The 24998-nt window shown below is 69.5% G+C and overlaps 5 protein-coding genes across 5 annotated transcripts; 3 read left to right on the top strand and 2 right to left on the bottom strand.

The window, feature by feature from the left end:
* Nucleotides 1-881: 881 nt before the first annotated feature.
* Nucleotides 882-3140, top strand: BLOC1S1 (biogenesis of lysosomal organelles complex 1 subunit 1). The gene is made up of 4 exons (XM_068663571.1): nt 882-1036; nt 1290-1362; nt 2676-2808; nt 2904-3140. The coding sequence occupies exons 1-4, from the start codon at nt 946-948 to the stop codon at nt 3012-3014; spliced, it is 408 nt and encodes a 135-aa protein (XP_068519672.1). The 5' UTR covers nt 882-945; the 3' UTR covers nt 3015-3140.
* Nucleotides 3141-3289: 149 nt separating this feature from the next.
* RDH5 (retinol dehydrogenase 5) lies at nt 3290-6455 on the top strand. Its single transcript, XM_068663572.1, is given in 7 exon segments — nt 3290-4462; nt 5427-5599; nt 5601-5686; nt 5769-5862; nt 5864-5933; nt 6104-6177; nt 6179-6455. Coding segments are annotated over 7 exon segments (1176 nt in total). The 5' UTR covers nt 3290-3933; the 3' UTR covers nt 6329-6455.
* A 135-nt stretch (nt 6456-6590) lies between these two features.
* Nucleotides 6591-9682, bottom strand: CD63 (CD63 molecule). Its single transcript, XM_068663564.1, is given in 8 exon segments — nt 6591-7013; nt 7105-7248; nt 7333-7428; nt 7522-7541; nt 7544-7595; nt 7692-7880; nt 9302-9375; nt 9597-9682. Coding segments are annotated over 7 exon segments (690 nt in total). The 5' UTR covers nt 9368-9375; nt 9597-9682; the 3' UTR covers nt 6591-6890.
* A 128-nt stretch (nt 9683-9810) lies between these two features.
* On the bottom strand, nt 9811-12569 carry INPP1 (inositol polyphosphate-1-phosphatase). The gene is made up of 6 exons (XM_068663559.1): nt 12429-12569; nt 11541-11746; nt 11404-11464; nt 11109-11309; nt 10852-11026; nt 9811-10743 (listed from the first exon to the last, which is right to left on the bottom strand). Exons 2-6 carry the CDS (start codon nt 11742-11744, stop codon nt 10248-10250), a joined length of 1137 nt encoding a protein of 378 aa, XP_068519660.1. The 5' UTR covers nt 11745-11746; nt 12429-12569; the 3' UTR covers nt 9811-10247.
* Nucleotides 12570-13890: 1321 nt separating this feature from the next.
* Nucleotides 13891-19880, top strand: GDF11 (growth differentiation factor 11). The gene is made up of 3 exons (XM_068663562.1): nt 13891-14263; nt 18329-18702; nt 19321-19880. Exons 1-3 carry the CDS (start codon nt 13906-13908, stop codon nt 19699-19701), a joined length of 1113 nt encoding a protein of 370 aa, XP_068519663.1. The 5' UTR covers nt 13891-13905; the 3' UTR covers nt 19702-19880.
* The last annotated feature ends 5118 nt before the right edge of the window (nt 19881-24998 follow it).

A 24998-nucleotide genomic window follows, 5' to 3' on the forward strand; every position in this document is an offset into this window, starting at 1 on the left:
TGTAGCACCCCCGGGGCCCCTATAGGGCCCCATCACACCCCTATAGCGCCCCTCCCGGCCCCTATAGCACTCCTTGTGTCCCTATAGGACCCCCAACCCCCTATAACGCCCCCCCCACGCCCCCATAGCACTCCTTGTGCCCCTATAGCACCCACCTGGGCCCCTACAGCACCCAGTAAGACCCCTATAGTTCCCCATCAGCCCCCTATAGTGCCCCTTGGCCCCTACAGCGCACCCCCCCCGGACCCTATAGCACTCCTTGGGTCCCTATAGGACCCCCCAGCCCCCTATAGCCCCCTATAGAGCCCCTATAGCGCTCCTTGGGTCCCTATAGAACCCCCCAGCCCCCTATAGAGCCCCCGGCCCCTATAGCGCTCCTTGTGTCCCTATAGGACGCCCCAGCCCCCTATAGCCCCCTATAGAGCCCCCTGGCCCCTATAGCGCTCCTTGGGTCCCTATAGCCAACCCCAGCCCCCTATAGCCCTCTATAGTCCCCTATAGAGCCCCTATAGCCCCCCCCAGATCCCTATAGAGCCCCCCCCAGCCCCCTATAGCGCTCCTTGGGTCCCTATAGCCCCCCCCAGCATCCTATAGTCCTCTATAGGCCCCTATAGAGCCCCTATAGAGCCCCTATAGCCCCCCTATAGCCCCCCCCAGACCCCTATAGCGCCCCCCCGGCCCCTATAGCGCTCCTCGGGCCCCTATAGGACCCCCCAGCCCCCTGTAGAGCCCCCCCCAGCCCCCTATAGCGCTCCTTGGGTCCCTATAGGACCCCCAGCCCCCTATAGCCCCCCTTGGGTCCCTATAGGACCCCCCAGCCCCCTATAGCCCCCCATAGAGCCCCCCCCAACCCCTATAGCGCCCCCCCCAGGCCCCCGCCCCCCTCCCCTCAACTCCTCCCCGCTCCCGTCGTTCCGCGCGGCGGGGCGGGGCGGCGGTGACGTCATGACGCAGGGCGACGCACGGGGGGCCGCCATGCTGTCCCGGCTGCTGCGGGAGCACCAGGCGCGGCAGGGCGAGCGGCGCGAGCTGCAGGGTGAGCGTTACCATGGCAACCGCCCCGCCCACCGTCCCCCCCCCCCCCACCGCGCCGCGCGCCCATTGGCCGGCCGCGCCGCCAGCCGCGCCGCCCCATTGGCCCGCGGCGCTGCCAATCGCGGAAAGGGGGGGTGGGGTTGGGGTTCGCGCGGCTGGAGGGGAGGGAAGCGGGGCGTGACGTCACCGCCGCGCGGGCGTGACGTCAGGCGGCGTGGCGCTGACGTCACGGCGCTGACGTCGCTTTCCCGCAGAGCGGCGCCGCAGGGAGGCCATCGCCGCCGCCACGCGCCTGACGGAGGCCCTGGTGGATCACCTGAACGTGGGGTGAGTGTGGGGGCACCCCGGGACCCCCAACCCGGGAACAGGCCCCCCATCAACCCCCCATTCCCCTCCCATCATGACGTCATCCCCCCTTTAACCTCCATCACCCCCCATTAACTCCCTTGACCCCCATTACCCCCCATCACCCCTCACCCCCCGTTAACCCCCCCTTGACCCCCATTACCCCATATCACCCATCACCTCCCCATTGACCCCTATTAACCCCCCACATCACCCCCCGTTAACCCCCGTCACCCCCCATTGATCCCCATTAACCCCCCATTACCCCATATCCCCCCTCACCCCCTCATTAACCCCCCCACTCCCCAATTGACCCCTATTACCCCCTTACACCCCTCACACCCAATTAACGCCCCTGTTAACCCCATATCACCCCTCACCCCCCATTAACCCCCCATTACCCCCATATCACCCATCACCCCCCATTGACGCCCTTTAACCCCCATCACCCTCTGTTGACCCCCGTATCACCCCTCACCCCCATTAACCCCCCCATTATCCCCATATCCCGTATCACCCCCATTGACCCCCATTAACCGCCCTGTTGACCCCCATTAACCCCATATCCCCCATTACTCCCCGCTGACCCCATATCACCCCTTACCCCCCGTTGACCCTCCCATTTACCCCGTATCACCCATCACCCCCCCATTGACCCCCATTACCCCCATATCCCCCTCACCCCCCATTAACCCCCCCGTTGACCCCCATCACCCCCCGTTGACCTCAATATCCCCCTCACCTCTCACTGACCCCCATATCACCCCTCACCCCCATTAACCCCCCCATTGACCCCATTGCCCCCATATCCCCTATCGCCCCCCATTGACCCCCATTAACCCCCATTGACCCCCATATCCCGTCACCCCCCATTAAACCCCCTCACCCCCTGTTGATCTCCATATCCCCCTTCACTCCCCATTAATTCCCCCATTGACCCCATTACCCCCGTTGACCCCCATCACCCCCATTAACCCCCCCATTGACCCCTGTTAACCCCCCCCATTGACCCCATTACCCCCATATCCTCCCTTTACCCCCCATTAACTCCCCCATCACCCCCCGTTGACCCCCATATCACCCCCATCCGCATTAACCCCCCCATTGACCCCCATATCCCCCATTAACCCCCCCATTAACCCCCCCGTTGACCCCCATTAATCCCCCCATTAACCCCCCATTCCCCCCATATCCCCATCACCCCCCCATATCCCCCATTGACCCCCATCACCCCCTGTTGACCCCTATTAACCCTGACCCCAAATCCCCCCCCCGTACCCCCCACCCCCCCATAGGGTGGCCCAGGCCTACGTCAACCAGCGCAAGCTGGACCAGGAGGTGAAGACGCTGCAGGCGCAGGCGGCGCAGTTCGCCAAGCAGACGGGGCAGTGGATCACCATGGTGGAGAACTTCAACCAGGCCCTCAAGGTGGGTGCGGGACCCCCCCCGGGATCCCCCCAACCCCCTCCAGCAGCACCCTGACCCCCCCCCTTGTTTTTTACACCCCCCCCCCCCATCAACAGGAGATCGGCGACGTGGAGAACTGGGCGCGCAGCATCGAGCTGGACATGCGCACCATCGCCACGGCGCTGGAGTACGTCTACAAGGGGCAGCTGCAGCCCGCCTGCTCCTGAGCAACCCCCCCCCAGGGGGTGTGCCCCCCCCAAAAAAAAAAAAAACAACACCGAATAAAGCCGCAGCGAGGGGCGGCGCGGCCCCGGCTGCCCCCCCTAAGCCCCCTCATCCTCTTTAAGGCTAAACCCGGCTCTGAGGCCCCTTTTTCTCCGGACAAAAGGCGCCTTCGGGGCGCTAATCCTTGAGGGATGGGGGGGGGTGGCAGCGGGTCCTGTCCCCCCCCCCTCCACAACCCCTCCAGGCCCCCATGGGGCCCCCAGGCACCGGCTTTGGCCCCAAGCCCCAGGGGAGGAGCGGCTGCAGCCGCCCCCCCCCCGGCTCAGACCAGCGCTGTCGCTGCTGCTGCCGCTGTGCCTGGAGCCTGCTGCCCCCAAAGGTAGGTGCCCCCCCCGTGTCCCCCCCCCATGGGGCAGCTCAGCCCCTGTCTGCCCCCCCCCAGGTGCTGGGGACCCAGGGTGAATGCTGGCTGCTCCCCCTGACCCCATAGGGCACTTTGGGGGGGGGCTTCTGCCTTGGGGGGGCACCCTGGACCCCCCTGTCCCAACCCTATAGAGAGGTTTTTTTTGGGGGGGTGGCAGTGTGGCACCACAAAGCCCCCATAAATAAGGCTGGGGGGGGGCACAGCCCCATAGGGCTTCTATTTGGGGGGGGGTACAGGACACAGACAGGGCATGAGGGGCCCCTCTTTGTGGGTTGGGAGCGGGGGGGGGGCGTGCGGGGGTGTCCCTGCTGTGGGCTGGGGCTGAGTTGGGGTGGGGGGAGCAGCTGGGACCCCCCCCCCCCAGATCACGGCCAAGTGCTGACCCCCTGCACCCAGCTAATCCCTGTCATGCTACAACCTCGGGGGGGGGTCACTTAGAGCATTGGGGGGGGGCAGCAGGGCAGGGACCCCCCCCATGTACCCCAGGGCACTGGGACATGGGGTGGGCACCGAGCCCGAACCCCCAGCACCCCCCTTTGCAATTTGGGGGGGGCTCTGACCCCATGGCACGGGGCAGGGCACCCGGGGAGCGGTTTGATGGAGGGGGGGGGGCACAGCTTTGGGAGCCTGTGCCCGGCCCCGGGGTGCAGCCATTGAGCTGGGGTGGGGTTGGGGGGGTTCCCCACAGGCCCCCCCCCCCGTCCCTCCCCACCATGTGGCCGTACCTCTTGCTGGCGGCGCTGGCCTGGGCGCTGGGCTGGCTGCTGCGGGACCGGCGGCGGCTGCCGAGCGTGCAGGACAAGCACGTCTTCATCACCGGCTGCGACAGCGGTTTCGGCAACCTGCTGGCCCGGCGGCTGGCCCGGAGGGGCTACCGGGTGCTGGCAGCTTGCCTGACCCCAAAAGGGGCCGAGGGGTTGCAGCGGGGCTGCGCCGGGCACCTCCGCACCACCCTGCTGGACGTCACCCGCACCGACAGCATCCAGCGCGCCGCAGAGTGGGTGCGGGAGGAGGTGGGCGAGAAAGGTGAGGATGGGGGGGTTTGGGGGGTAACGGGGGGGTGTTATGGGGCAGGGAGAGCTGCTGAGGTGTTATAGGGGAGGATAAGGGGGTCCTGGTGGGGTGTTATGGGGTGGGGAGAGGCGGTAAGGTGTTAAAAAGGAGGATGGGGGGGGCTTGGGGGAGTGTTATAGGTAAAGGAGAGCTGCTAAGCTGTTATAGGGGAGGATGGGGGGGTGTTGTGGGGGGGGAGAGCTGCTGAGGTGTTATAGGGGAGGATAATGGGGTCCTGGTGGGGTGCAATGGGGCAGGGAGAGCTGGTAAGCTGTTACAGGGGAGGATGGGAGGGCCTGGGGGGGGCGGATTACGGGGCAGGGAGAGTTGGTAAGATGTTATAGGGGAGGGTAGGTGGGTCTGGCGGGTGTTATAGGGCAGGCTGGGGGAGTCCTGGGGGGTTGTTATGGGGTAGGGAGAGCTGGTAAGGTGTTATGGGGGAGGATAAAGGGGTCCTGGTGGGGTGTTACGGGGGCAGGGAGAGCTGGTAAGCTGTTATAGGGCAGGCTGGGGGGGCCTGGGGGGTGTTATAGGGAAGGGAAAGCTGGTAAAGTCTTATAGGGCAGGATGGGGGGTTCTGGAGGGGTGTTATGGGGCAGGGAGAGCTGCTGAGGTGTTACAGGGGAGGATAAGGGGGTCCTGGGTTGGTGTTATGGGGTGGGGAGATCTGGTGTTATAGGGCAGGCTGGGGGGGTGGAGAGGTGCTATGGGGCAGGACAGGGTTGCAGCAGGGGCTCTGACATGGGGCATTTGGGGGCAGCGGGGCAGAATCCAGCTGCCCTCCCCTAGGGTGCCCTAAAGGACAGGGGGGCTGTGAAGCACCGGGGGGGATGAGCACGAGAGCTGCTCCAGGAGCTGGGGTCCTGCAGGGCTGCTATGGGGCGAGGCTGGGGGGGCCCTGCTACAGCCACCCCTATCCCCCCCCCACAACCCCCCAGGGCTTTTCGGCTGGTGAACAACGCGGGGGTGGCCAACCCCATCGGCCCCACGGAGTGGATGCGGATCGAGGACTACAGGCGGGTGCTGGATGTCAACACCTTCGGGGCCATCGAGGTGACGCTGGCGCTGCTGCCGCTGCTGAAGCGGGCGCGGGGCCGCGTGGTCAACACCCTCCAGCGTCCTCGGCCGCCTCTCCGCCAACGGCGGTGGCTACTGCCTGTCCAAATACTGCATCGAGGCCTTCTCCGACAGCCTCAGGTGGGTCCCCAACCCCATCACCCCCCAGTCCCAGCCCCCAAACCCGTCCCGGTCCCCTAATGGGGACCCGCGTCGCCCGCAGGCGCGACATGCGGCACTTCGGGGTGAAGGTGAGCATCGTGGAGCCCGGCTTCTTCAGGACGGCCGTCACCGACCTGGGGGGCATCGAGGCGGCCCCTGCGGGGGCTCTGGGAGCGCCTGGCCCCCGAAACGCGGCTGAGCTACGGCGAGGATTTCTTCCACAAGTGTGAGCGGGGGGCGGACAACGGCACGGGTCGGGGGGCACCTCCGTGCACCGGGGCGCACCGGAGCGCACCGGGACCCCGGGGAGCACACGGGGACCCCAGGGGGGCACACGGGACGTGCCTGGGGCTGACCTAACCCCTTCCCCATCCCAAATTTTCCCCCCCCCCCCAGACCTGAAGGTGCAGCGGCTCATCATGAACTTCATCTGCGACGGGGACCTGGGCAAGGTGACCGCCTGCATGGAAGCACGCGCTGGGCGCCCGGCACCCCCGCACCCGCTACAGCGCGGGCTGGGACGCCAAGCTGCTCTGGCTGCCCGCCTCCTACCTGCCCGCCTGCATCGTCGACCTGGCCCTGGCCCTCATCCTGCCCAAACCAGCGCACAGCCAGCGCTAGGCACCCCCCCCTCGCCGGTGCCCCCCCCCCTCACCCCCCGTGCCACCAATTAAAGCTCTCGCCGTGGCGCTGCGCCTCCCTGGCCGTATCCGCTGTCCCAGTGCCTCCCAGTTCCTTCCTGGCACCCTACTGGTGCCTTACAGCATCCTACTGGTGCCCTACAGCACCCTTACGAGGCAGCGGCGACTGCTGGGGGGGAGCACAAGCCAGGGGTTATCGCGCCCCCCCCCCCCCCATTCCCCCCCCAAATCCAGCCCCACAGTTTTAAGGAAGCTTTTTATTTCCTCACCCCCCTGCACTGCCCCCCCAGCCCTTGTTGGCATACAGCAGGGGGAGTCCGGTGGCGGCGACCCCCACCACGGGGAAAGGGGGGGGCAGGGGGGGTGTTTGGCACGTGGAGCCCCCCCCAGGTGGGGGCCGCGGTGCCCACGCCGGGGGCTACATGACCTCGTAGCCACTGCGGATGCCCTTCATCAGGCAGCAGGTGAAGATGATGCCCAGGATCTGCGAAGGGAGAGGGCGGGGGGGGTTGGTCCCGGTGTCCCCCCCCCGTCCCCACAACTCACACACATCGTGGGGGGGGGTCCCAGCCCCACACCCACCTCGAGAAGGCAATGCCCAGCGCAACGGCGGCCACGATGAGGATGTTCTTCTTCATCCAGGCTTCCATCGCCGGCAGGCAGCCCTGGGGAGGGGGGGAGGGAGCAGAAAGGGGAGGCTCAGGGGCTGGCAGCCCCTTCTGGGGGGGGGCTGAGCAGTGCCGGGGGGGTCCTCACCTTATCGTAGACAGTGGCGGGGGTGGGGTGCACGTTGCAGGGTGGTGGTGTTGATGCGCAGCAGGAATGGGGCACGGTGTCGTTGGCCCTGAACTGCTCGATGCTGCTCCAGTCCGTGTAGTTGCTGGATCCGCAGCAGTGGAACTGCGGGGGGGGGGGGCAGAAAATAAGATGGGGGGGCATAAAATAAAGTGGGGGGGGGCAAGCCCACGGGGAAGAGCTGCTCACATCCTGCTGGAGCTTGTCCACCGCCTCGGTCAGCGGCTGGTCCTGGCCGTACTTGCGCATGGTGTCCCACAGCCCCTCCTCCAGCTTCGAGCGGACCTGGGGGGGGGGCACACAGCCATGGGGGGGGGTCAGGACCCAGCTGGGGAGAGGGGGGGGCACCTAACAGCAGCTCCACGCCCCCCTCCCCACCTTATCCTTGAAGACGTAGCGGCGATGGCAGCGGCGATCTCCACCAGGAAGATGATGCTGAGCAGGACGGCGAACTGCGGGGGGGCGAAATCAACACGGGGAGGGGGGGGTCAAGGGTGGTCTTGACCCCCCCCCCTCACCCCCCCACCCCCATTAGACCCCCCCCTCACCGTGGTGACCATGCAGTAGCTCTCCTTCCAGGCGCCGCAGCAGCCGAAGAAGGAGACGAAGAAGATGATGATGCCGACCACCAGGATGGCCACGGGGCTGCTGGCGGCGGGGGCGCTGCCCACCGCCAGCGCCTTATTGAGGGCCACCTGCGCGTAGATGCCGATGGCCACCAGCGCCACGCCGCATACCTGGGGGGGGGACACACATAGCTGGGGGGGGGGCACAGAGCCCTGCCACCCCCCCCACAGAGCCCTCAAGGGGGTCCGGTGCCACCGAGCATCGCCCTGGGGTTGGAGGCTGCCCACGGTGGGGACCCCATCCCTGGGTGTGTGTGTGTGGGGGGGGTCAGTGGTAAGGGGGGAGGGCTCAGTGGTTAAGGGGGGGGCCACCACAGCCCGGGGGGGGTGCGTTGGCGGCTATCGGAAGCTCTGCTTCCGGCCACGGTGGAGGCCTTGGAGGGGTGGAGGGGGGGGCCCTGACGCCAGCTCCGCAGCCGGGGAGGGGGGGGACGCGGCCGGATCTGGGGGTGGCCACGGGGCTGGTTCCTGTGCCCCCCCCTTCCTCCATTTCCCCCCCCCCCCCTCCCCAAGACCCAGGCAGAGCCAAGCGAGTGCCCCCCCCTCTCTGGAGCAGAGTGCAGCAGGAGCGGCTCCATCCTCGTCCCGTCCCCCCCAGCTGGGCCCCCCCCGGCCACAGCTTCCCCGCCGAGGGGGGGGGTCGAGTCCCGGCCCCCCCCCGCGGCCGCCGGCGCTGTTTGCTCGCTGGGTGTGGGTAAACAGAGCCGGCCCCGCCGCCCGCTGCACAAACACTCAGAGCCGCGGGGTCCGGGGGGGGGCTGGCGCCTGTGTCCCCCCCCCCAAAAAAAAAAAAAAAACTCTTCACCGCTGGCAAACGGCCGAGCCCCCCCCCCCCCCCCGGCCCCGCGGGGTGACTCAGCCCAGCGCGATCCGGGTGGGACCGGGACGAGTCAGCCCCGGCCGCGGGGGGGGGACGGGGGGGGGGGCACGGGCCGGGCCGGGACAGGACGGGAGGTGCCCCCCCCGCCCCCGCCGGCCGTTGGCCTCCTCGTGCCTCTTTCCTCACCCCAAACTTCCCCAAACCCGCGCTCTGCCCCCCCCTTTTTCCCCCCCCACAACCCCAAACCCCGCGTGGGGACCCCAGCCCGGAGGCAGCACCCGGTGTGGGGGGGGGGGACGGGACAGGGAATGTGTCCCCCCCCCCCAGCCCCGTTGTGTCCGGGGGGGGGTGACCCCGGCCCGATCCCGGTTTTTGGGCGGCCCCCCCCAGGGCGCGCCTGCCCGGCCCTGCCCCGTTACCCCTGGAGCCTACCGACGGCGGAACGGCCACGGCGCTGCCCGGCCCCCCCCCGACACCCCCCCGCCACCCCCTCCCGGTGCCCGTGACCCCAACGGGGGGGGGCTCTCGGGGATGGGACGGGGGGAGCGCAACGAGGGGGCGGCGGCTGCTGCCCGCCGGGGTCCCGCTCGGTGCCCCCTCGGGGGGCTCGGTGGGGAAGATCCCCCCCCTACCCCCTCCCCGTGCCCGGTACCCCCCCCACCCCCCCCCACCCCCCCGGCTCCCTGCCCGCCCCCCCCGGCCCCGCACTCACCCAGAAGATGAAGTTGAAGATGAAAACCAGAAACTTGACGCACTTCATGCCGCCCTCCAGCGCCATGGCGAGTCCTGCGGGCACCGGCACCTCGCAACCGGCCCCGCTCCCGGTGCCCCGACCCCAACCCCAACCCCACCGACCCGGGACCCTCCCGGGACCCCAAGACCCCTCCCGGGACCCCGGGACCGCTCCCCCGCTCCGCTCCCGGTGCCGCCGCCCCCCTCCCGGTGCCCGGTGCCGTGCCCGGTGCCGGTCCCGGTGCCGCCGCCGCTCCCCCGCCCCGGGCGCTCACCGGCGCCGCTGCCGTCGGTGCGCCCTCGATCATGTGATGGGGCTGGCGCCAGTCAACAGGAAACCCCGGTCCCGCCCCGGTCCCCGCCCGGTCCCGCCCCGGTCCCCCCCGGTCCCGCCCCCACCCCCCTCCGCGCCCCCCGGCCCCGAGCGGCGCCGCCGGGACAGGACAGACACGGGGTGGGGGGGGGGGCACGGACCGGGACACGGAGCCTTTAATGAGCACGCGGGGACAAGGACACCGGGGGGGGGCCCCCGAGCTCGCCCCCTGTCCCGCAGCCCCCGGGGTCCCCGCTGTCCCCTGCCCCGGGGTCTCGGTCACCGCCCCGTGGCACCGGGTCCCCGCTGTCCCCTGTCCCCACCGCCCCAAACCCTGCACCCGGGGGTCCCCGAGCACCCCAGTGTCACATCCCCAAACCCTTTGGTCCTCGCTGCCCCACACCCTGGGGTCCCGGCCACCCTACACCCTGCTGCCCCCCCCGGGACCCCGCTGTCCCCACGTCCCGCACTCTGGGGTCCCGGCCACCCTGGTGGCACCGCTCTGCGCTCCTTGGTCCCCGCTGTCCCCTGCCTGGCACCCCAGGCTCCCTGGCCACCCCAGGTCCCCGCCACCCCCTGCCCTGCACCCTGCCCCCCCCCCGCACCCACAGTCTCACAGCCCCGGCACGGCCACCAGCGCACCCAGCACGGCCTCCAGGTGCTGGGGGTGCACGTAGGCCACCAGCCCCCCCCGGTTCGCCCAGCGCTCGGCCCCCACCACCCCCTCCGCAGGGCGGTTGTAGAGCAGCTCGGGGGGGGGACCGGTGTCACCCACCCGCCGTGCCCGCAGGGCCTCTGCCAGGGCCACCGTGCCCCCCCCCAGGGCCCGCAGGATGGCGTGGGGGGCGCAGGCGTCCCAGGCGAAGGTGCTGCCCTCGGAGAGGACGTAGGCGTCCGCCAGCCCCAGGATGACGCACAGCATCTTGTAGCCAGCGCCGGCGGCGAAGCGGAGGCGGCCACCGCAGAGGGGGTCCAGGGCTGCCCGCACCCCCGGCCCCTCGGCCCGGCTCAGCACCACGCGGGGCGGGGGGCGCGGAGGTGGCGGGGGGCTCAGCGAGCACAGCCGGGTGTCCTGGTACGCGACGCCCCAGTGGTACCGGCCCTGCCACCTGCGGGGATGGGGACATGGGGTGAGCCCCAACGCCGCGTCCCGCATGGTGGGTCCGTCTGCGGCAGGGGCGGGGGTCCGCGGTGCCCCCCCCTTGGTGGGCTGGTACCTGTGGGTGAGGGGGTCGCGGCGGAAGAAGGGCTCGTTGATGACGCCCAGCACGGGGCAGCCAGAGCGGCGGTCGTAGGCGCCGATGAGCACCAGCGCCGAGCACAGCCCCGAGGGGGAGATGCCGTCGACGGGGGCCACGTCCTCGCGCCCTCCGATGTACTCGTTGGTGGAGTCTGAGGGTGCAACCACAGCCATCAGTGCTCAGCCACGGATCGGGGTGGGGGTCCCCAGCCCACCCCCATGCCCCTCTCTCACCGATGGGGTCTATCCAGATGGCCAGGTCCCCGGGCGGGATGCTCAGGGCCACCCCGTCCAGCGCCGCGTCCCCCAGCACCACGTCCCGGTGCGCGGCAGCTGCCAGCAGCTCGGCTGCCGCCTGCTCGGGGGCCAGCACGGAGCCCAGCAGCGCCGCGGTCTCGCCAACCGTGCCGCACACCCGCACCGCCACCGTCCCCCCTGCCGGCACCACGGCGGCGTCACCGAGGGCTGACCCTCGAGGGTGGTGGCGGCGGTGGTGGGGGGGTCCCGTGCCCGCTGCCCCCCGACTCACCCTGGGCGTTGGTGAACTCGTTGGACTCCTCGCCGCCGACGTGGCCCTGCAGCTCGGGGAACTGCGGGCAGATTGGGGTCAGCGCAACCCCATCCGGTGCGGGGAACCCCCCCTCGTCCCCCCGGCGAGTCCCCTACCTCCGTGCCCAGGTCGTGCTTGATGACCTCCTGGATCAGCACGTCCGCCAGCGTCTTGAAGTCCTGCAGGAACCGCCGGTTCTTGTCGGCGCCCGTCTTCTCGGCCACCAGGAGCTGGAAGAGGGGCTCCTCGTGCCGGCACAGCCGGGCGATGTCGGCCGCCTTCTCCGAGGCGCTCACCAGGGCCTTCAGCAGCCCCGCCATGCCTGGGGACGTGGAGCTCAGCGGGTGCCCACCACGGGCCCGCTCCGTCCCCCGCGTGCCCCCACGGCACGGCCCCACACATCCCCAGCCCCTAATTGCAGGGTGCCCAGGGCCGCATCCTGCCTGGCCCGGCAGCGTGTCCCCAGGGTGGGGACCGGGCTAAAATTAACGAGAGTGGCAGCCAGAGGCGCCCGCGGCACAGAGGTGGGGACGTGGCCGGGGACAGGCACGGGGATGGGGACGTGGACGAGGATGGGGAGGGGGGACAGGGATGGGGACAGGGACAGGGAAGGGGATGAGGACGCGAATAGGGATGGGGACAGGGATGGGGACAGGGATGTGAATGGGGACAGAGACGAGCATGGAACAGGGACAGGGACGGGGACAAGGACAGGAACAGGGACGTGGATGGGGATGGGGACGGGGACGGGGTCATGGACGTGGGGCTCTGCCCCCCCCAGCCAGGTCCCAGCTGCACCCGGGGTGAACGGGGCCGCACCCGGACCCCCCCCGTCACCCCCCCGCGGGAAGGGGCCACGCAGCGACACCCCCGGACACCGGACACCGGGCAGGGGGGGGAGGCACTGTCCCGGGACCCCCCCGCGTGGGACCCTCCCCCCCCGTTCCGAAGCCTTTCCCCGGTGCCCCCGCGGGGATCCCCCGCGCCCCTCCCGCTGCCGTTACCGGGCCCGGTGCCGCTCTCCGCTCCTCCGGGGGGGCCCCGCTCGGCGGCGCCGTGGGGCGGGGCGGGGCCACCGGGACACGTCACGGCGCCGCCTTAACCCCCGCGGCTCCGAGCGGGACCCGGTGCTGCGGGGGGGGGGGTCCCGCCGGGGGCTTCCCAGCGCCGCCGCCGCCGCCGCCTCCGCTTCCCGCTCGCTTCCCCCCCGCGCCGCCCACCGGATGATGACGTCACGACGGGCGGTGACGTCATCGCCGCGGGGAAACCCCGGGGACGGCGCCCGGCGGGGCGCTACCGGCGGCGCAGCCTCTCCGGGACCCCCCCCCCCTGGACCCGACCCCGCCGGGGACGGAGGCTCCGAACCCCGGGGGTGCGGCGGGGCCGTTTCCCCCCCCGGGCCGCGCGGTGGCGCCCTCCGCCCGGCGCTGAGCCGCGCTCCGGTTTTACCGGCGCCGGTGTGAACGCGGCCGCTCCGGAGCGGCTCCGCCGCGCCCCCTGGCGGGATGCGTCTGCGCCGCGCCGCCGCCGCGCAACCGGGACCGCGGGGCCGCGACCGGGACCGCGACCGGGGCCGCTCGCCCCGCACCGGGAGCGCCGCCGCCACCCACCGGGAGCGGGACCCGGGGCGGGTCGGGGCCGGGGCAGCCCGGGAGGGGACTTTGGGGGGGGCTCGGGGAGGGGGCGCCGGGCGCGGCCGCGCCTCCCCCTTGCCCTCTCCATGGTTCTGATGGGGCCGGCACCGGGAGGGAGCGGCCGGGCCCCGCCCGCCCCGAGGGGTCCCGCCGGGAGCCGCCGCGCTGCCCGGGACCGGGCGGGGTGAGCCGTGCCGGGAGCCGCTGCCCGGGGCCGCCCGGGGCCGGTGTCCCGGTGTCCCGGTATGCGCCCCCCACTCCCGTTCGTGCCCCCCTTCCCCGGTGCGGGACCGGGCGGGGAGGGGGCGGGGAGGGGGCGGGGGCGCGGCCCCGGGGCCGGTTGCGGAGGGGGGGTGGGGGGGGGGGGTGAGCACGATAAGGACCGGGAGGGGACCGGGGCCGGGGCGGGGGCGGCTGAGGACACGGCGCGGGAGGGGCCGGGGGCGCGGGGGCGCGCCCGGGGGGTCCCAACTCCCGGCAAGTGCGGCGGGGCCGGGCCGGGCGGGGCCGGGCGGGGGCCGGGCCGGGCCGGGCGGCGTGCGGGGCGCGGCGGGCCGTGCCCGGTGCGCGGGGGCCGGCGGCTCGCTGGTGACAAGCCCCTGCCAGAACCTCTTTTGTGCGCCCGCAGCCAATCAAGGCCGCTGACGACACACTTCACTTGGGATATAAAACCCCGGGGCCGCCGCCGCCGCTTTTTCTCCCCCCCCCCCCCCGCGGCCCCTCGCCGCCCCGCTCCGCGCCCCGCCGCCGCCGCCGCCGCCGCCCCGCTCCGCGCCCCGCTCCGCGCCCCGCTCCGCCGGCCCGGGCCCGGCGCGCCGCGGCGGGGGCCGGCGGGGAAGGCCCCGGGATGGCCCCGGTGCTGCTGTGGCTGCTGGCGCTGGTCGCGGGGGGCCCGGCGGACGCGCAGCCCCCCGCCGCCGCCGCCGCCGCCGCCGAGCCCGCCTGCCCCGTGTGCCTGTGGCGGCGGCACAGCAAGGAGCTGCGGCTGGAGAGCATCAAGTCGCAGATCCTGAGCAAGCTGCGGCTGAAGGAAGCGCCCAACATCACCCGCGAGGTGGTGAACCAGCTGCTGCCCAAGGCGCCGCCGCTCCAGCAGATCCTCGACCTCCACGACTTCCAGGGCGACTCGCTGCAGCACGACGAGTACCTGGAGGAGGACGAGTACCACGCCACCACCGAGACCGTCATCAGCATGGCCCAGGAAAGTCAGTGCCGCCTTTGTTCCGGCCGCAAACTTCGCCGCCGGGCCCCCCCCCGGCCTCTCCCCCCTCTCTCCGACCCCCCCCCCCCCCGCTCCCCGCGGCCCCGGCTCCGCGCCTGTAACTTTCCGCGCCGCGCCGGGCACCGGCGTCCCCGGGGCTCCCGCTTCCCTCCCGGGGCTCCCCCGCCTCCCCCCGGGGCTCCCCCGCCTCCCCCCGGGGCTCCCCCGCCTCCCGTCCCGCTCCCCCCGGGGCTCCCTGCACTCCCCCGGGGCTCCGCGGCTCCCTCCGGGGCTGCCCGCTTCCCCCCGGGATTCCCCAGCCTCCCCCGGTTCCCCCGGGTTTCCCCGCTCCTCCCGGGGCTCCCCGCACCCCCCGTTTCCCCCCGGCATCCCGGGGCCGCCCCGTGCCCAGCCCCGGGCACCGGCCCGCAGCCCCCGACCCGCCGACACCGGGACCGGCTCCGGGCAGCTCGGAGGTGGGGGGGGGTCGCGCTGCGCCGCACCTCGTGGGGCCATGGGGCTGGGGGGGCACCACGGGGACACTGGGGACACGGGGACATTGGGGACATGGGGACGAGACAGCAGAGCCGGCAGCCACTTCAGGGCACTGGGACCAGGGACTGGGACCAGCTGCTGGGCACTGGGGCTCTGCACTGGGTGCTGGGTGCTGGGTGCTGGGTGCTGGGACCGGTAACTGGGTGCTGAGAGTGGGCACTCAGTGCTGGGACCAGGTACTGGGTACTGGGACTTAGCTTTGGGTGCTGGGACCAGTGACTGGGTGCTGGGACCAGGCACTGGGTGCTGGGACTGGGCACTGGGTGCTGGCAGCAGGTACCAGAACTGAGCACTGGGACCCAGTGATGGGGACTGGGACACGGGACTGGGACCTGCCACTGGCACTGGGCACCAGCACTTGACACTGGGACTCAGCACTGGTGCAGGGACCGGCCTCGGGGTGCCGGGCCCGTTTGTCCCCTGGCGGAGCAGCCCCAGGCCCCACTGCTGGGGGACACCGCGACACGGTGACATCCCAGTCCCCAATCCCCACGGGGACACCGGGTGCCAGCAGCGCCCTGCTGCAGCACGTGGCAGCGGGGTGACAGCGGGGTGGTGGCAGGGTGACAGCGGGGTGACAGCAGGGTGACAGCAGGGACTGCGCGGGGTCCCCACTGGGCTACGGGGTTGGGACAGAGCGCGGGGGCTTCGCTTCGCCGTGCCGTGGCTCCGTCTGTCCGTCCATCCGTCCATCCGTCCGTGGGTGCCTGATATGGGGAGGGGGTGCAGGGATGGGGCCGTGCTGGTGCGGAGAGGTGCCGGGGGGGCGAGCGTCCCCCTGCCCAGTCCCAGCCCTGCTCCACCTGCTCCAGCCGCGGGCCGAGGCTGCCCGGGACCCCCGGGACCCCCGGGGCGGGGGCCGGGCCGGGCGGGGTGTGAAGGCCGAGCGGAAGGGAGGGAAGTGTGAGGCGCTCCCCTCCGCCAGCCCCCTGACGAATTTCCTTCCCAGGCATTAATAGACTCGGGCGGCTTTGAAATTTTATTACCCATAAAATTGACAACACGCTGGGGTTTTCCTCCCCGCTCCGCGTTAACGCTCACTCCCCCCCCCCCGGCCCCCTCCTCCCCTTAACAGCTCGGGGGCCCCCAAAATAAATACCAGAGCGCGGCCCCTCCTCCCGGCGTGCGGAGGGGTCCCGCGGCCCCGGCCCCAGCCCCGCAGCCGGATGCGCCGCGGGGCCTGGCCTGCCCCGGCCGCTGCCCCGGCCCCTCGCCGCTCCGTTATTATTATGATTTTTCCTCCCTCTTTGCCTCCCCGTGGCAATTGTGTGGGTTTTTATGGTTCCTGAACAGAAGGAGGGAAAAGGCTTTATAGGCAGCAGAGCCATAAAGCTCTCGGGTTCCCCTCGCCCGCCCCGGCCGCCCCCCCCCCCCCGCCCGGGTTTAATCCAAAGCCACAACCCTCCACAGCCCTCACCCCCCCATTTTTTTTTTTTTTTTTAACTGCAGAAGAAACCCGGGAAGGTTAATTGGGTCCTAAAACCATTTATGGGCTACCCCTGACCCCCGCGACCTCCGGGGTGGAGGCAGCTTAATGAGGGGCGATGGAGGCCGGGGCGCGGGGGGCACGGCCCGCGGGCGGGGGGCCAGGGGGTGCCCGTGCCAGCACTGCCAGCACCGGGGCCGCTCAAGGTCAGCGGGGACCGGGGGCCATGGGACGGGGCTGGTGGTGATGGAGGCACTGCCGGCACGTGGCCCGCTGCGGGGCGATGCGGTGTCCCCGGGGCGCTGCGGCGGGCGAGGGGTTAAGGGGGCATTTTGGGGAGGGGGAGCCCCAAATCCCTCCGGGTGCCTCCGCAATGGGAACAAAGAGCGGGGCGGGGGGCTCGGGGCCGCCCCCCTCCCGGCACATACTCAGCTGTGACCGGTGTCCCGGTAACCTTTATCCCCCGTTGCCACAGCGACGGGCCGAGCATCCTGGCACCGCCGCAGCCCCGTGCCAGGAGCAGCGCGGCGTGGCAGAGCCGCTGCGGCCCCCCCGGCACCCTGAAGCCCCAACACCTGGGAAGCCGGGATGAGCCGGTGAGAGGCTCGGCCGCAGCTCCAGGGTCCTGCACCGGCTGCAGCGTTGGTGTCTCTCACCTGGAGACCCTACAAAAACACCCCCGGTGGAGCTGTCCTTGCCGCGGTCCAGCTGCGGCAAGCCCGGAGCCGACCCCGTGAATCCACCGAGGATCTCGGTGTGGGACCCTGGGGACCGAGAGCCCCTCGGGGTGGCCACCGGCACGTGCTGGGACAAGGTCCCGCCAGCCACCGGTGGCGAAGCCGCCAGGGCTCGGGGGCACCGCGTGCCCTAGGGAGGGGATGGGGCAGCGCAGGGGGAACGTGCTCGGGGCCGGTCCCGGGGGAGCGCGGGTTTAATAGGGGGCTTGTGCGCAGCAAATTGCTGGGAGGGGTTTGCGCGGCGAGCGCCCGCGGCCCCCCAGCCCCTGTCACTTTGGTTTATGTGAGCTGCGGCGGGGGGGGAGCGCGCGGGCCACATGGCGGATGGATGGCATTCCCGGGGCTGCGGCCGGTGTCGTGACCCCGATGTGTTCGGGGAGGCCTCGCGCGCAGCAAATGGCCCCGCGCTGCAGCTGGGTGCTATTAAACCTGACCGGTGCGTGGCAGGGGGAGGGGGGCTGCTCGGGGAGGGAGGGGGGGGGGAAATTCCCAGCTCAATTTGACACAGATGTTTGGTGAGCGGGGAGGGCGGGCGCGGGGCCGCATCCACCCAGGGTGCTGCCATGGGGCTGGGGGAGGGCGGCGGGGTGCTGGGGGTGCGGATGTTTGGGGGTTCCCGTCCCCAGGGAGGCCGCTCGCCCTCACCCCCATGCCCAAAAGCTTTGCCCAGGGCAGGGGTGGTGGTCCTGGTCCTGCCGTGGTCCCAGGGCGAAGCAGCCTCCCCAACAGCTCCAGGGCCCCCGCACTGCGCCAGGGCGAGCTCAGCACCGCGGGGCCCTTCTTGGCATTTTGCTGCGTGTGGAGCTGCGGGCACATGGCGGGGGATGCTGCGGGTCTGCGGCCGGGGGCCGTGCAGGGTCTCTGGTGGAGGCTGCTGCAGGTCTGTGGCTGGGGAGGCTGCGGGTCCCCACCCGGAGGAGGCTGCAGGGCTCCGTCTAGGGGCTGCTGCGGGGCTCCGGCTGTGGATGCTGCGGGTTTCCAGCCGGGGGCTGCTGCGGGTCCCTGACTGCGGGCAGCGGGAGGCCAGGGGATGCTGCAGCCCCGGCCGGTGGCTCTGCAGGTGCTCCAGGACCAGAGCCCCCCGCCCCGCTCAGCCCAGCCCCGCGGCCCCGCAGGGGATCATGAATCCCCGGTGACACAGGGTCAGGGGGCAGCCCTGGGACCTTATTGCGAATCGAGGGGAAATGACCCCCGGGGCGGCCTCTGACCCGACCTTCAACTCCTAATGACCGAGGAGGAGTTTACACCGGGCTGCGCGCGGGAGGCCTGGGGCAGGGGGGGGCACCCAGGGGTGCCGGGGGCTCGGTGGGGCGCAGCCGGGGCCGCCCCTGACCCGTCCTTCCTCCCGCAGCCGACCCCGTGGTGCAGATCGAGGGCAACCCCCACTGCTGCTTCTTCAACTTCAGCCCCAAGATCATGTTCACCAAGGTGGTGAAGGCGCAGCTGTGGGTGTACCTGCGGCCGGTGCAGCACACCTCCACCGTCTACCTGCAGATCCTCCGCCTCAAGCCGGTGACGGAGGAGGGCAGCCGCCACATCCGCATCCGCTCGCTCAAGATCGACCTCAACTCCCGCATCGGGCACTGGCAGAGCATCGACTTCAAGCACGTGCTGCAGAACTGGTTCAAGCAGCCGCAGAACAACTGGGGCATCGAGATCAACGCCTTCGACCCCAACGGCAACGACCTGGCCGTCACCTCGCTCGGCCCCGGGGCCGAAGGGCTGGTAGGTGCCCGCCGCGGTGGGAGCTGGGGGGGACCCGGCCGGCTCCGGGGAGCTGGGGGGCAAAGGAGAAAATGGGGATGGGTGTGGGTGCGGAGGGCAGCTCCATGGGGCTGGTGACAGCTCTGCGGGGATGGTGACAGCTCCGTGGGGGTGGTTCTGGCTCCATGGGGGGGGTTCTGGTTCCATGGGGATGGTTCTGGCTCCATTGGGGGGGGTTCTGGTTCTGTGGGGATGATTTTAGCTCCATGGGGATAGTTCTCACTCCATGGGGATGGTTTTAGCTCCACGAGGATGATTTTAGCTCCACAGGGATGGTTCTGGCTCCATGGGGGTGGTTCTGGCTCCATGGGACTGCTCCCAGCTCTGTGGGGACAATGACAGCTCCGTGGAGCTGGTTATGGCTCTGCTGGCTTCGTCACAGCTCCATGGGACCAGTTACAGCTCCAAGGGGCTGCTCACAACTCCATGGGGACAGCGACAGCTCCACAGGGCTGGGGACAGCTCTGGGGGCTCCGTGGGAGCTGGAGCAGTGGGACCACAGGGCTATGGGGCCACGGGGCTATGGGGCTGCAGGGTTGTGGGGCCGCGGCCAGGGCTGACGCTCCGCTCTCCCCCCAGCACCCCTTCATGGAGCTGCGGGTGCTGGAGAGCAACAAGCGCTCGCGGAGGAACCTGGGGCTGGACTGCGACGAGCACTCGACCGAATCGCGCTGCTGCCGCTACCCGCTCACCGTCGACTTCGAGGCCTTCGGCTGGGACTGGATTATCGCCCCCAAGAGATACAAAGCCAACTACTGCTCGGGGCAGTGCGAGTACATGTTCATGCAGAAGTACCCGCACACCCACCTGGTGCAGCAGGCCAACCCCCGGGGCTCGGCGGGGCCCTGCTGCACCCCCACCAAGATGTCCCCCATCAACATGCTCTACTTCAACGACAAGCAGCAGATCATCTACGGCAAGATCCCGGGCATGGTGGTTGACAGATGTGGATGCTCTTAGACCCCCGCTGGTGCTGCCCCCTCCGCCCCGGGCCCCACGTCCAGCCAACAAACTCATCTTTTCTTCCACTTTTTTTTTGTTGTTGTTGTTGTTATTGATTTTTTTTTTAAAGATACAAAGAACAAGCGTTGAAATTCCTTTGAATGTTGGGGAAAGAGAGCGAGAATAATAATAATAATAATAATAATAATAATAATAATAAAAAAATCCGGCGGAGAAACGCTGCACCAAACCTGCGCTTCAACATGCATTGTGCAATAAGCAGACCGACAGAGAAGGGAGGGGGCGGCCCCCCCAGCACCGCCACCGCCCCGGCACCGGCACCGGCACCACGCGGCACCACCGGACACCTCTGGCCCCAGGGGAGAGCAGAGGGGAGACGGCAGCGGCACAGCGGATGAGTGGAGCCTGCAGGGACGGGGACGCGGCCGTGCGCCCCACGGCGAAGGCGACATCCGAGGCTGACAGCGGGGAAAAGGCTCCTGCCCCAGTTGCCCTCTCGGAGCGAGGACTGCAGGATCCAGCCCCGGGACGGCTCGGCCACGTGGGCGCAGGCGGCAGGTCCGGCCCGGGAGGAATCCGTCTCCCTCCTTTAATTTATTTATTTATTACGGACCCTCCTGGCCGGCGCTCTGCCATGGGACGCCCCAGGGTGCTGCCTCCTCCCCGCCTTCGCGCCACCATCGCCACGCCGGGCACCACGACGGCAGGGCCAGCGCAGTCCTCGAGGCCCCTGCGTGCCCCCAGCCCTGAGCCACCCGCAGCTGGAGGGGTCCCGGCTGCCCCCCTGCCCTCCTGGAGCGGATCTGGCCCCAGCGGGACGCAGCCGGGGGGACTCAGGGGGACGCGGCCGGGGGGGCGGCCACGGTGCGGGGTTATCTGGAGGCGGCACCGGCCAGAATTGGACGGAGGCTCTGGCTGGGGAGAAATTCCGCTTATGCGGCACATTCGCCTCCCCCTCTGCCCTCGATGTTTGGATTATTTTCGCATGAGAACAGGATCCTGCTTTCTCAAGAGTTCATCTGCCCCTGCTGCTCCGGCGTCTCCCCTCCGCGGCCGCAGTGATGCAACCGGCCCTGGCGCCAGGCGGCCGCCGGCCCCGCACCCCCCGGCCCCGTCCCCCATGCACCGGGCACCCCCGCGCCCCCCGCCCCCGGACCCACGGGATGGAAGCCGCCGGCTCGGGGGCAGCACGAGGAAGACCCCAGACCTCGTCCCTAGCACTTATCCAAAGGGTGCCGGAGCGCCCTGGCTGGGCGCCGTGCCCCAGCCCTCCCACCCTGATTGCAGCACCATGGGGTGGGGGGCACGGGGAGAGACCCCCCCCATCCCCGGCTGGGCCGTCCCCATGCCCCACGCAGCACTTAGGGACAGCTCAGGGGTCGGATGCGCGCCCTGGCCAGAGGACTCGGGATGCTCAGCACTTGTCCCCCGCTCCACGCGCCCCCCAAGCGCTTACAAGGACGAGGCTGCCCCGGAGCCCCCCAAGCACTTAGGGCCCGGAGCGCGCGGGGTTCCCGGGGCTCGGCAGCCACTCTGCGGCCTCAGTGGCACGAGGGAGGTGGTGCAGGGCTGGATACAACCTGTGGGATCCACCAGCGCCGACACCAACCCGGCTGCGGGGCGAGAGGTCGGTGCCGCAGCCCCAATCCCTGCTCTTCAGTGCCTTTGGGGGCTGCCAGCGCCGCCTCCGGAGCCGGCAGGGGGATGGGGGGAAGCAGCGTCCCGCAGCACCTGGGGGGCTTGTCCCGGAGAGGTGGCACTCAGGGGGCATTTTGCCAGTCCCCATCGTGGTTGCAGCCAGCGCCCACCATCGTCACCTCGTCCCTCCGCATACGACACCGCTGGATGCAGCCGCCGATTGAGGATGCGCTCGGGTGGAGCTGGGCGCCGGGAAAAAGCCAAAATCTGCTTCAGAGTGAACTGGAAAGGGTGTGGGGCCGAGCGTGCTCCAACGCTTGTCCACAGCCGTCGGCACAGCCTCGAGCCCCGTGCAGCCACGTGCAACGCGCTCGGCACAACGCGGCTGCTCCCCGGGCACCGCTCCCGGTGCTGCCCACGAGACGCGGGGCGCAAAAGGCGGCGGCACCGGGGCGGCCAAGCCTGGAGCCATGAGGGGCAGTGGATGGGAACCACGGCCCCAAAACCCGGCCCCGCTCCCACAAAAGCCCCCGCGCCCACCGGGGTGCCGCGGCAGGCAGGTGGCGCCGGAGAAGAACTGGGACCAGTGCCCCGCGCTGACTGGTCCCAGCGCCGGACCGAGGGCAGCAGGCTGGGCGGCGCAGCCCCGGCAGTATGGTATTATTTACACTGTGTATTGTTACTGTGCGTAATGTCCTAGGTTATTTTTGTTCGTTTGTTCGTCGTTTCGTTCTGTTTTTTAATTGGGTGCGGGGGGACGCGGCGGCGACTTCGCGAGGGCGATGGCTCAGGACAGAGGCCACGGGAGGGAGGGGGGACGTGGCGGGTTCGAATCGCATGACCAAAAGGCCATTGGTGGTCGGGGGGGGGGGGAATGTTTTTTAATCACAATGACCAAACACAGCACTTGAACATCAAAAAATAAAAATAAATAAAAAAAATATTTAAAAACAATACAAAACATAAAGAAATCGGAGCATTCAGAGCTTTCAGCTCCCGTCCCGCACTGGGGGCTCTCACGTGCCCGGAGGTCCCAGCCCTGCTGCCGAACCATTGCAGGTGCCACAGCGCCTGGGGACAGCCCCGTCCCCACCAGCCTGCCACGGGCACCGGCGTTGCCATCCTGGGGCCACCGGAGGCTCGGCTTGGCCCGGAGGGCAGGAGCGAGCAGAGCCTCTGTGCTGAAATCCCGCATCAGGTGAGGGTCCCGTTTGCACTACGGAAAGGAGAGGAGGAGGAGAGGCTGGGCACGGGATCCCCTGCGCCGTGCAGCCGAGGTGCTCCCACGCCTGCGCTTCCTCAGCGCAGTTTTCCCTGTCCCTGTGCCACCAAATCCCCCGGGGATGGGGGCAGCACGAGGTTCCCCCAGCCGGGGCTCAGTCCCCTTCCTCGTGCTCTTGCCTACCTCAGGGGCTCCGGACGACACCCGAGGCTTTCCTCGCAGCGCCCATTTATTTTCTGCCCTGGGGACAGGCGGGCACGCTGCAGCCTCGGTACGGGCACGCTGCGCCCCTGGGAGAATCGTGCACGGATGCGGCCGAGCAGGAACCGAAAGCAGCGGGCACGCCGGCGTCCCTGCAAAAAGTAAAATAAAATAATAATAATATTTTGGGAGAAGCGACAGGAAAGGAAAAAAAAAGAAAAAGAAAAAAAAAGAAAAAAAAAAGCTCAGTGATCGTCTCAGTTACGGTGTTGTATAAATCACGTTCGTTCTGTATCTTGCGTTAGTCTCTGGTGTATATGCTAACTGCTGCTTCTGTCCCAGTTCCTTCCTTTTTTTTTTTTTTTTTTTTTTTTTAGACTTTTTGTACAATAAAAAAAATATCTAGCCAAAAAGAAGAGAGGAAAAAAAAAGGGGAAAACTGCTGAGAAACGCGTTTCACTTGGGTTCCTTGTCACCACCGTCCCTCTGCACGGCGCCCACCAGGACCCCAGCTCCACACCCAGGGATGCTGCAGAGGGGGGCCCACATGGCCAAACCCCCCCCAGCCCCCATTTTCCTGCAGGAGCCACCTCCCACCCCCCCAGTGCCACTCAGCACAGGAGGCTGTGGGGAGACCCCGTCCTCCAGGTCCTCGCCTCCCTGCCCCGTGCCGGGACCACCGCCGCCTCCCCGTCCCCGCTGGGCTCGGCCCCCATGCTGTGTCCCTGCGTCACCGCAGCCTCCAGCACCGTGCGCCCCATCCCGCAGCCCCCCCATGTCCTCCCTCGAGAGCCTCTGCCTCGATCCAGCGCCCCCAGCCTTGGCTGGCTCGGGAAATATGTTTCCTGATGCTTCTCATTTTTCCCACGCTCCCTGCTGCCGGCCGCGGAGCAGCGGATGAGAGGGGAAGAAACCCGCCCTAACGCCCGCGCCCCGCTCCGTGCTGGTGCCAGAAGCGCGTCTCCCCCCCTCTCCCCAAACCCTCCCCAAACATTTGCCTTTGTGCTTCAAAAACCACGCTGAGAACCAGCAGGGCGGCACACAAACACCCCCAAAACCATCTGAACGGGCCGGGAAGAGGCTTCCCCATCCCGCCAGCGCGGCCCCAGCCTCTCCTCGCCCCAGCCCCGCTCCTCGGCGGCTTCGCCCCACGGAGGGGACGCCGAGCACGTGGGCGCCGGCGGCCTCCGCTGCCTCCGCTCCACGCTGTAAAGCTGAGATTTACAAGTGGCCGGAGGAGCCCAGAGCTGGGCAGCCTTTATGGAGCCTCATTAGGAGCTGCAGGTATGCCGAGAATGTCGCAGCTAATTACAGCTGGGCTCGGCGGGGGACAGGGGTGCGCAGCTGGGGGGGGCGCTGGGGTCGCCGGCCGCGGGGCCAGGACGGAGCCGCGAGGTTCTTGGCATGAGCGGGGCCCAGGCGCGAGGGCTCAGCTCCAGTGCGGAGCCCCGGGGTCGGCCAGGTCCCAGGCCCCGGCGGCCCCGTGGAGCTGCGCCGCTTCCCGGCTCTCGCGCTCCCTGTGCCGGAGCCAAGGTCCCTTCCCAAAGGCCTGGGGATGCGCTCGGGGGCTGCCGCCTGCCCCCGTCCTCGCTGCCCCGCTGCTCCCCGGCTCCGCTTGCTCCATCGGAGACTCCCTGAGCCCAGCCTGGTTGTAGGCAGCTTTAGGCAAGGCTGAGGTCCCAGCCACACACAGAGCACCAAAATCTGGGGAAGAAACCCACCCAGTCTCCTCTGGACCTGGCTTTCCCATGGGGGAAGCTCCTGGAGGGCTCCAGGACCTGCACAACGGCACCAGAACCAAACTGGAGCCCCGGGCGCAATGCACGGCACCAAACACTGGTGGCAGTGAGGTCCGGGGCACCCCCACACCCCCACCTGCCCGCTGCCCCCGCTCAGGCACCACAAGGTCCCGGTCCCCTTTGTTTGTTTGTTTCGGGGACGATGTCAAGAGTTTAACGAGCGCCTTTGTTCCGGTCACGTCTCCCCGAGGCTGCACCCCACATCAGCGGCTCCCCGGCCACCGGCTGACCTAGTTCCGAAACCCAGGGCAGGGCTGGGGCGGGGGGGGAGAGGGACAAATTAGGACAGGGACATGCGGGCGACCACCCACAGCTGCACCATGACATAATATGGCTCCCTAACCTTCCCCTCCACTGCCTAACAAGACTGCCCGCACGCAGCATTCACAGTAATTAAACCATCAACAGGGAGCTTGGCTGGGATCCACCGACCT

This window comes from Anas acuta, chromosome 29, assembly GCF_963932015.1.
Source record: "Anas acuta chromosome 29, bAnaAcu1.1, whole genome shotgun sequence".
NCBI lineage: Eukaryota > Metazoa > Chordata > Aves > Anseriformes > Anatidae > Anas > Anas acuta.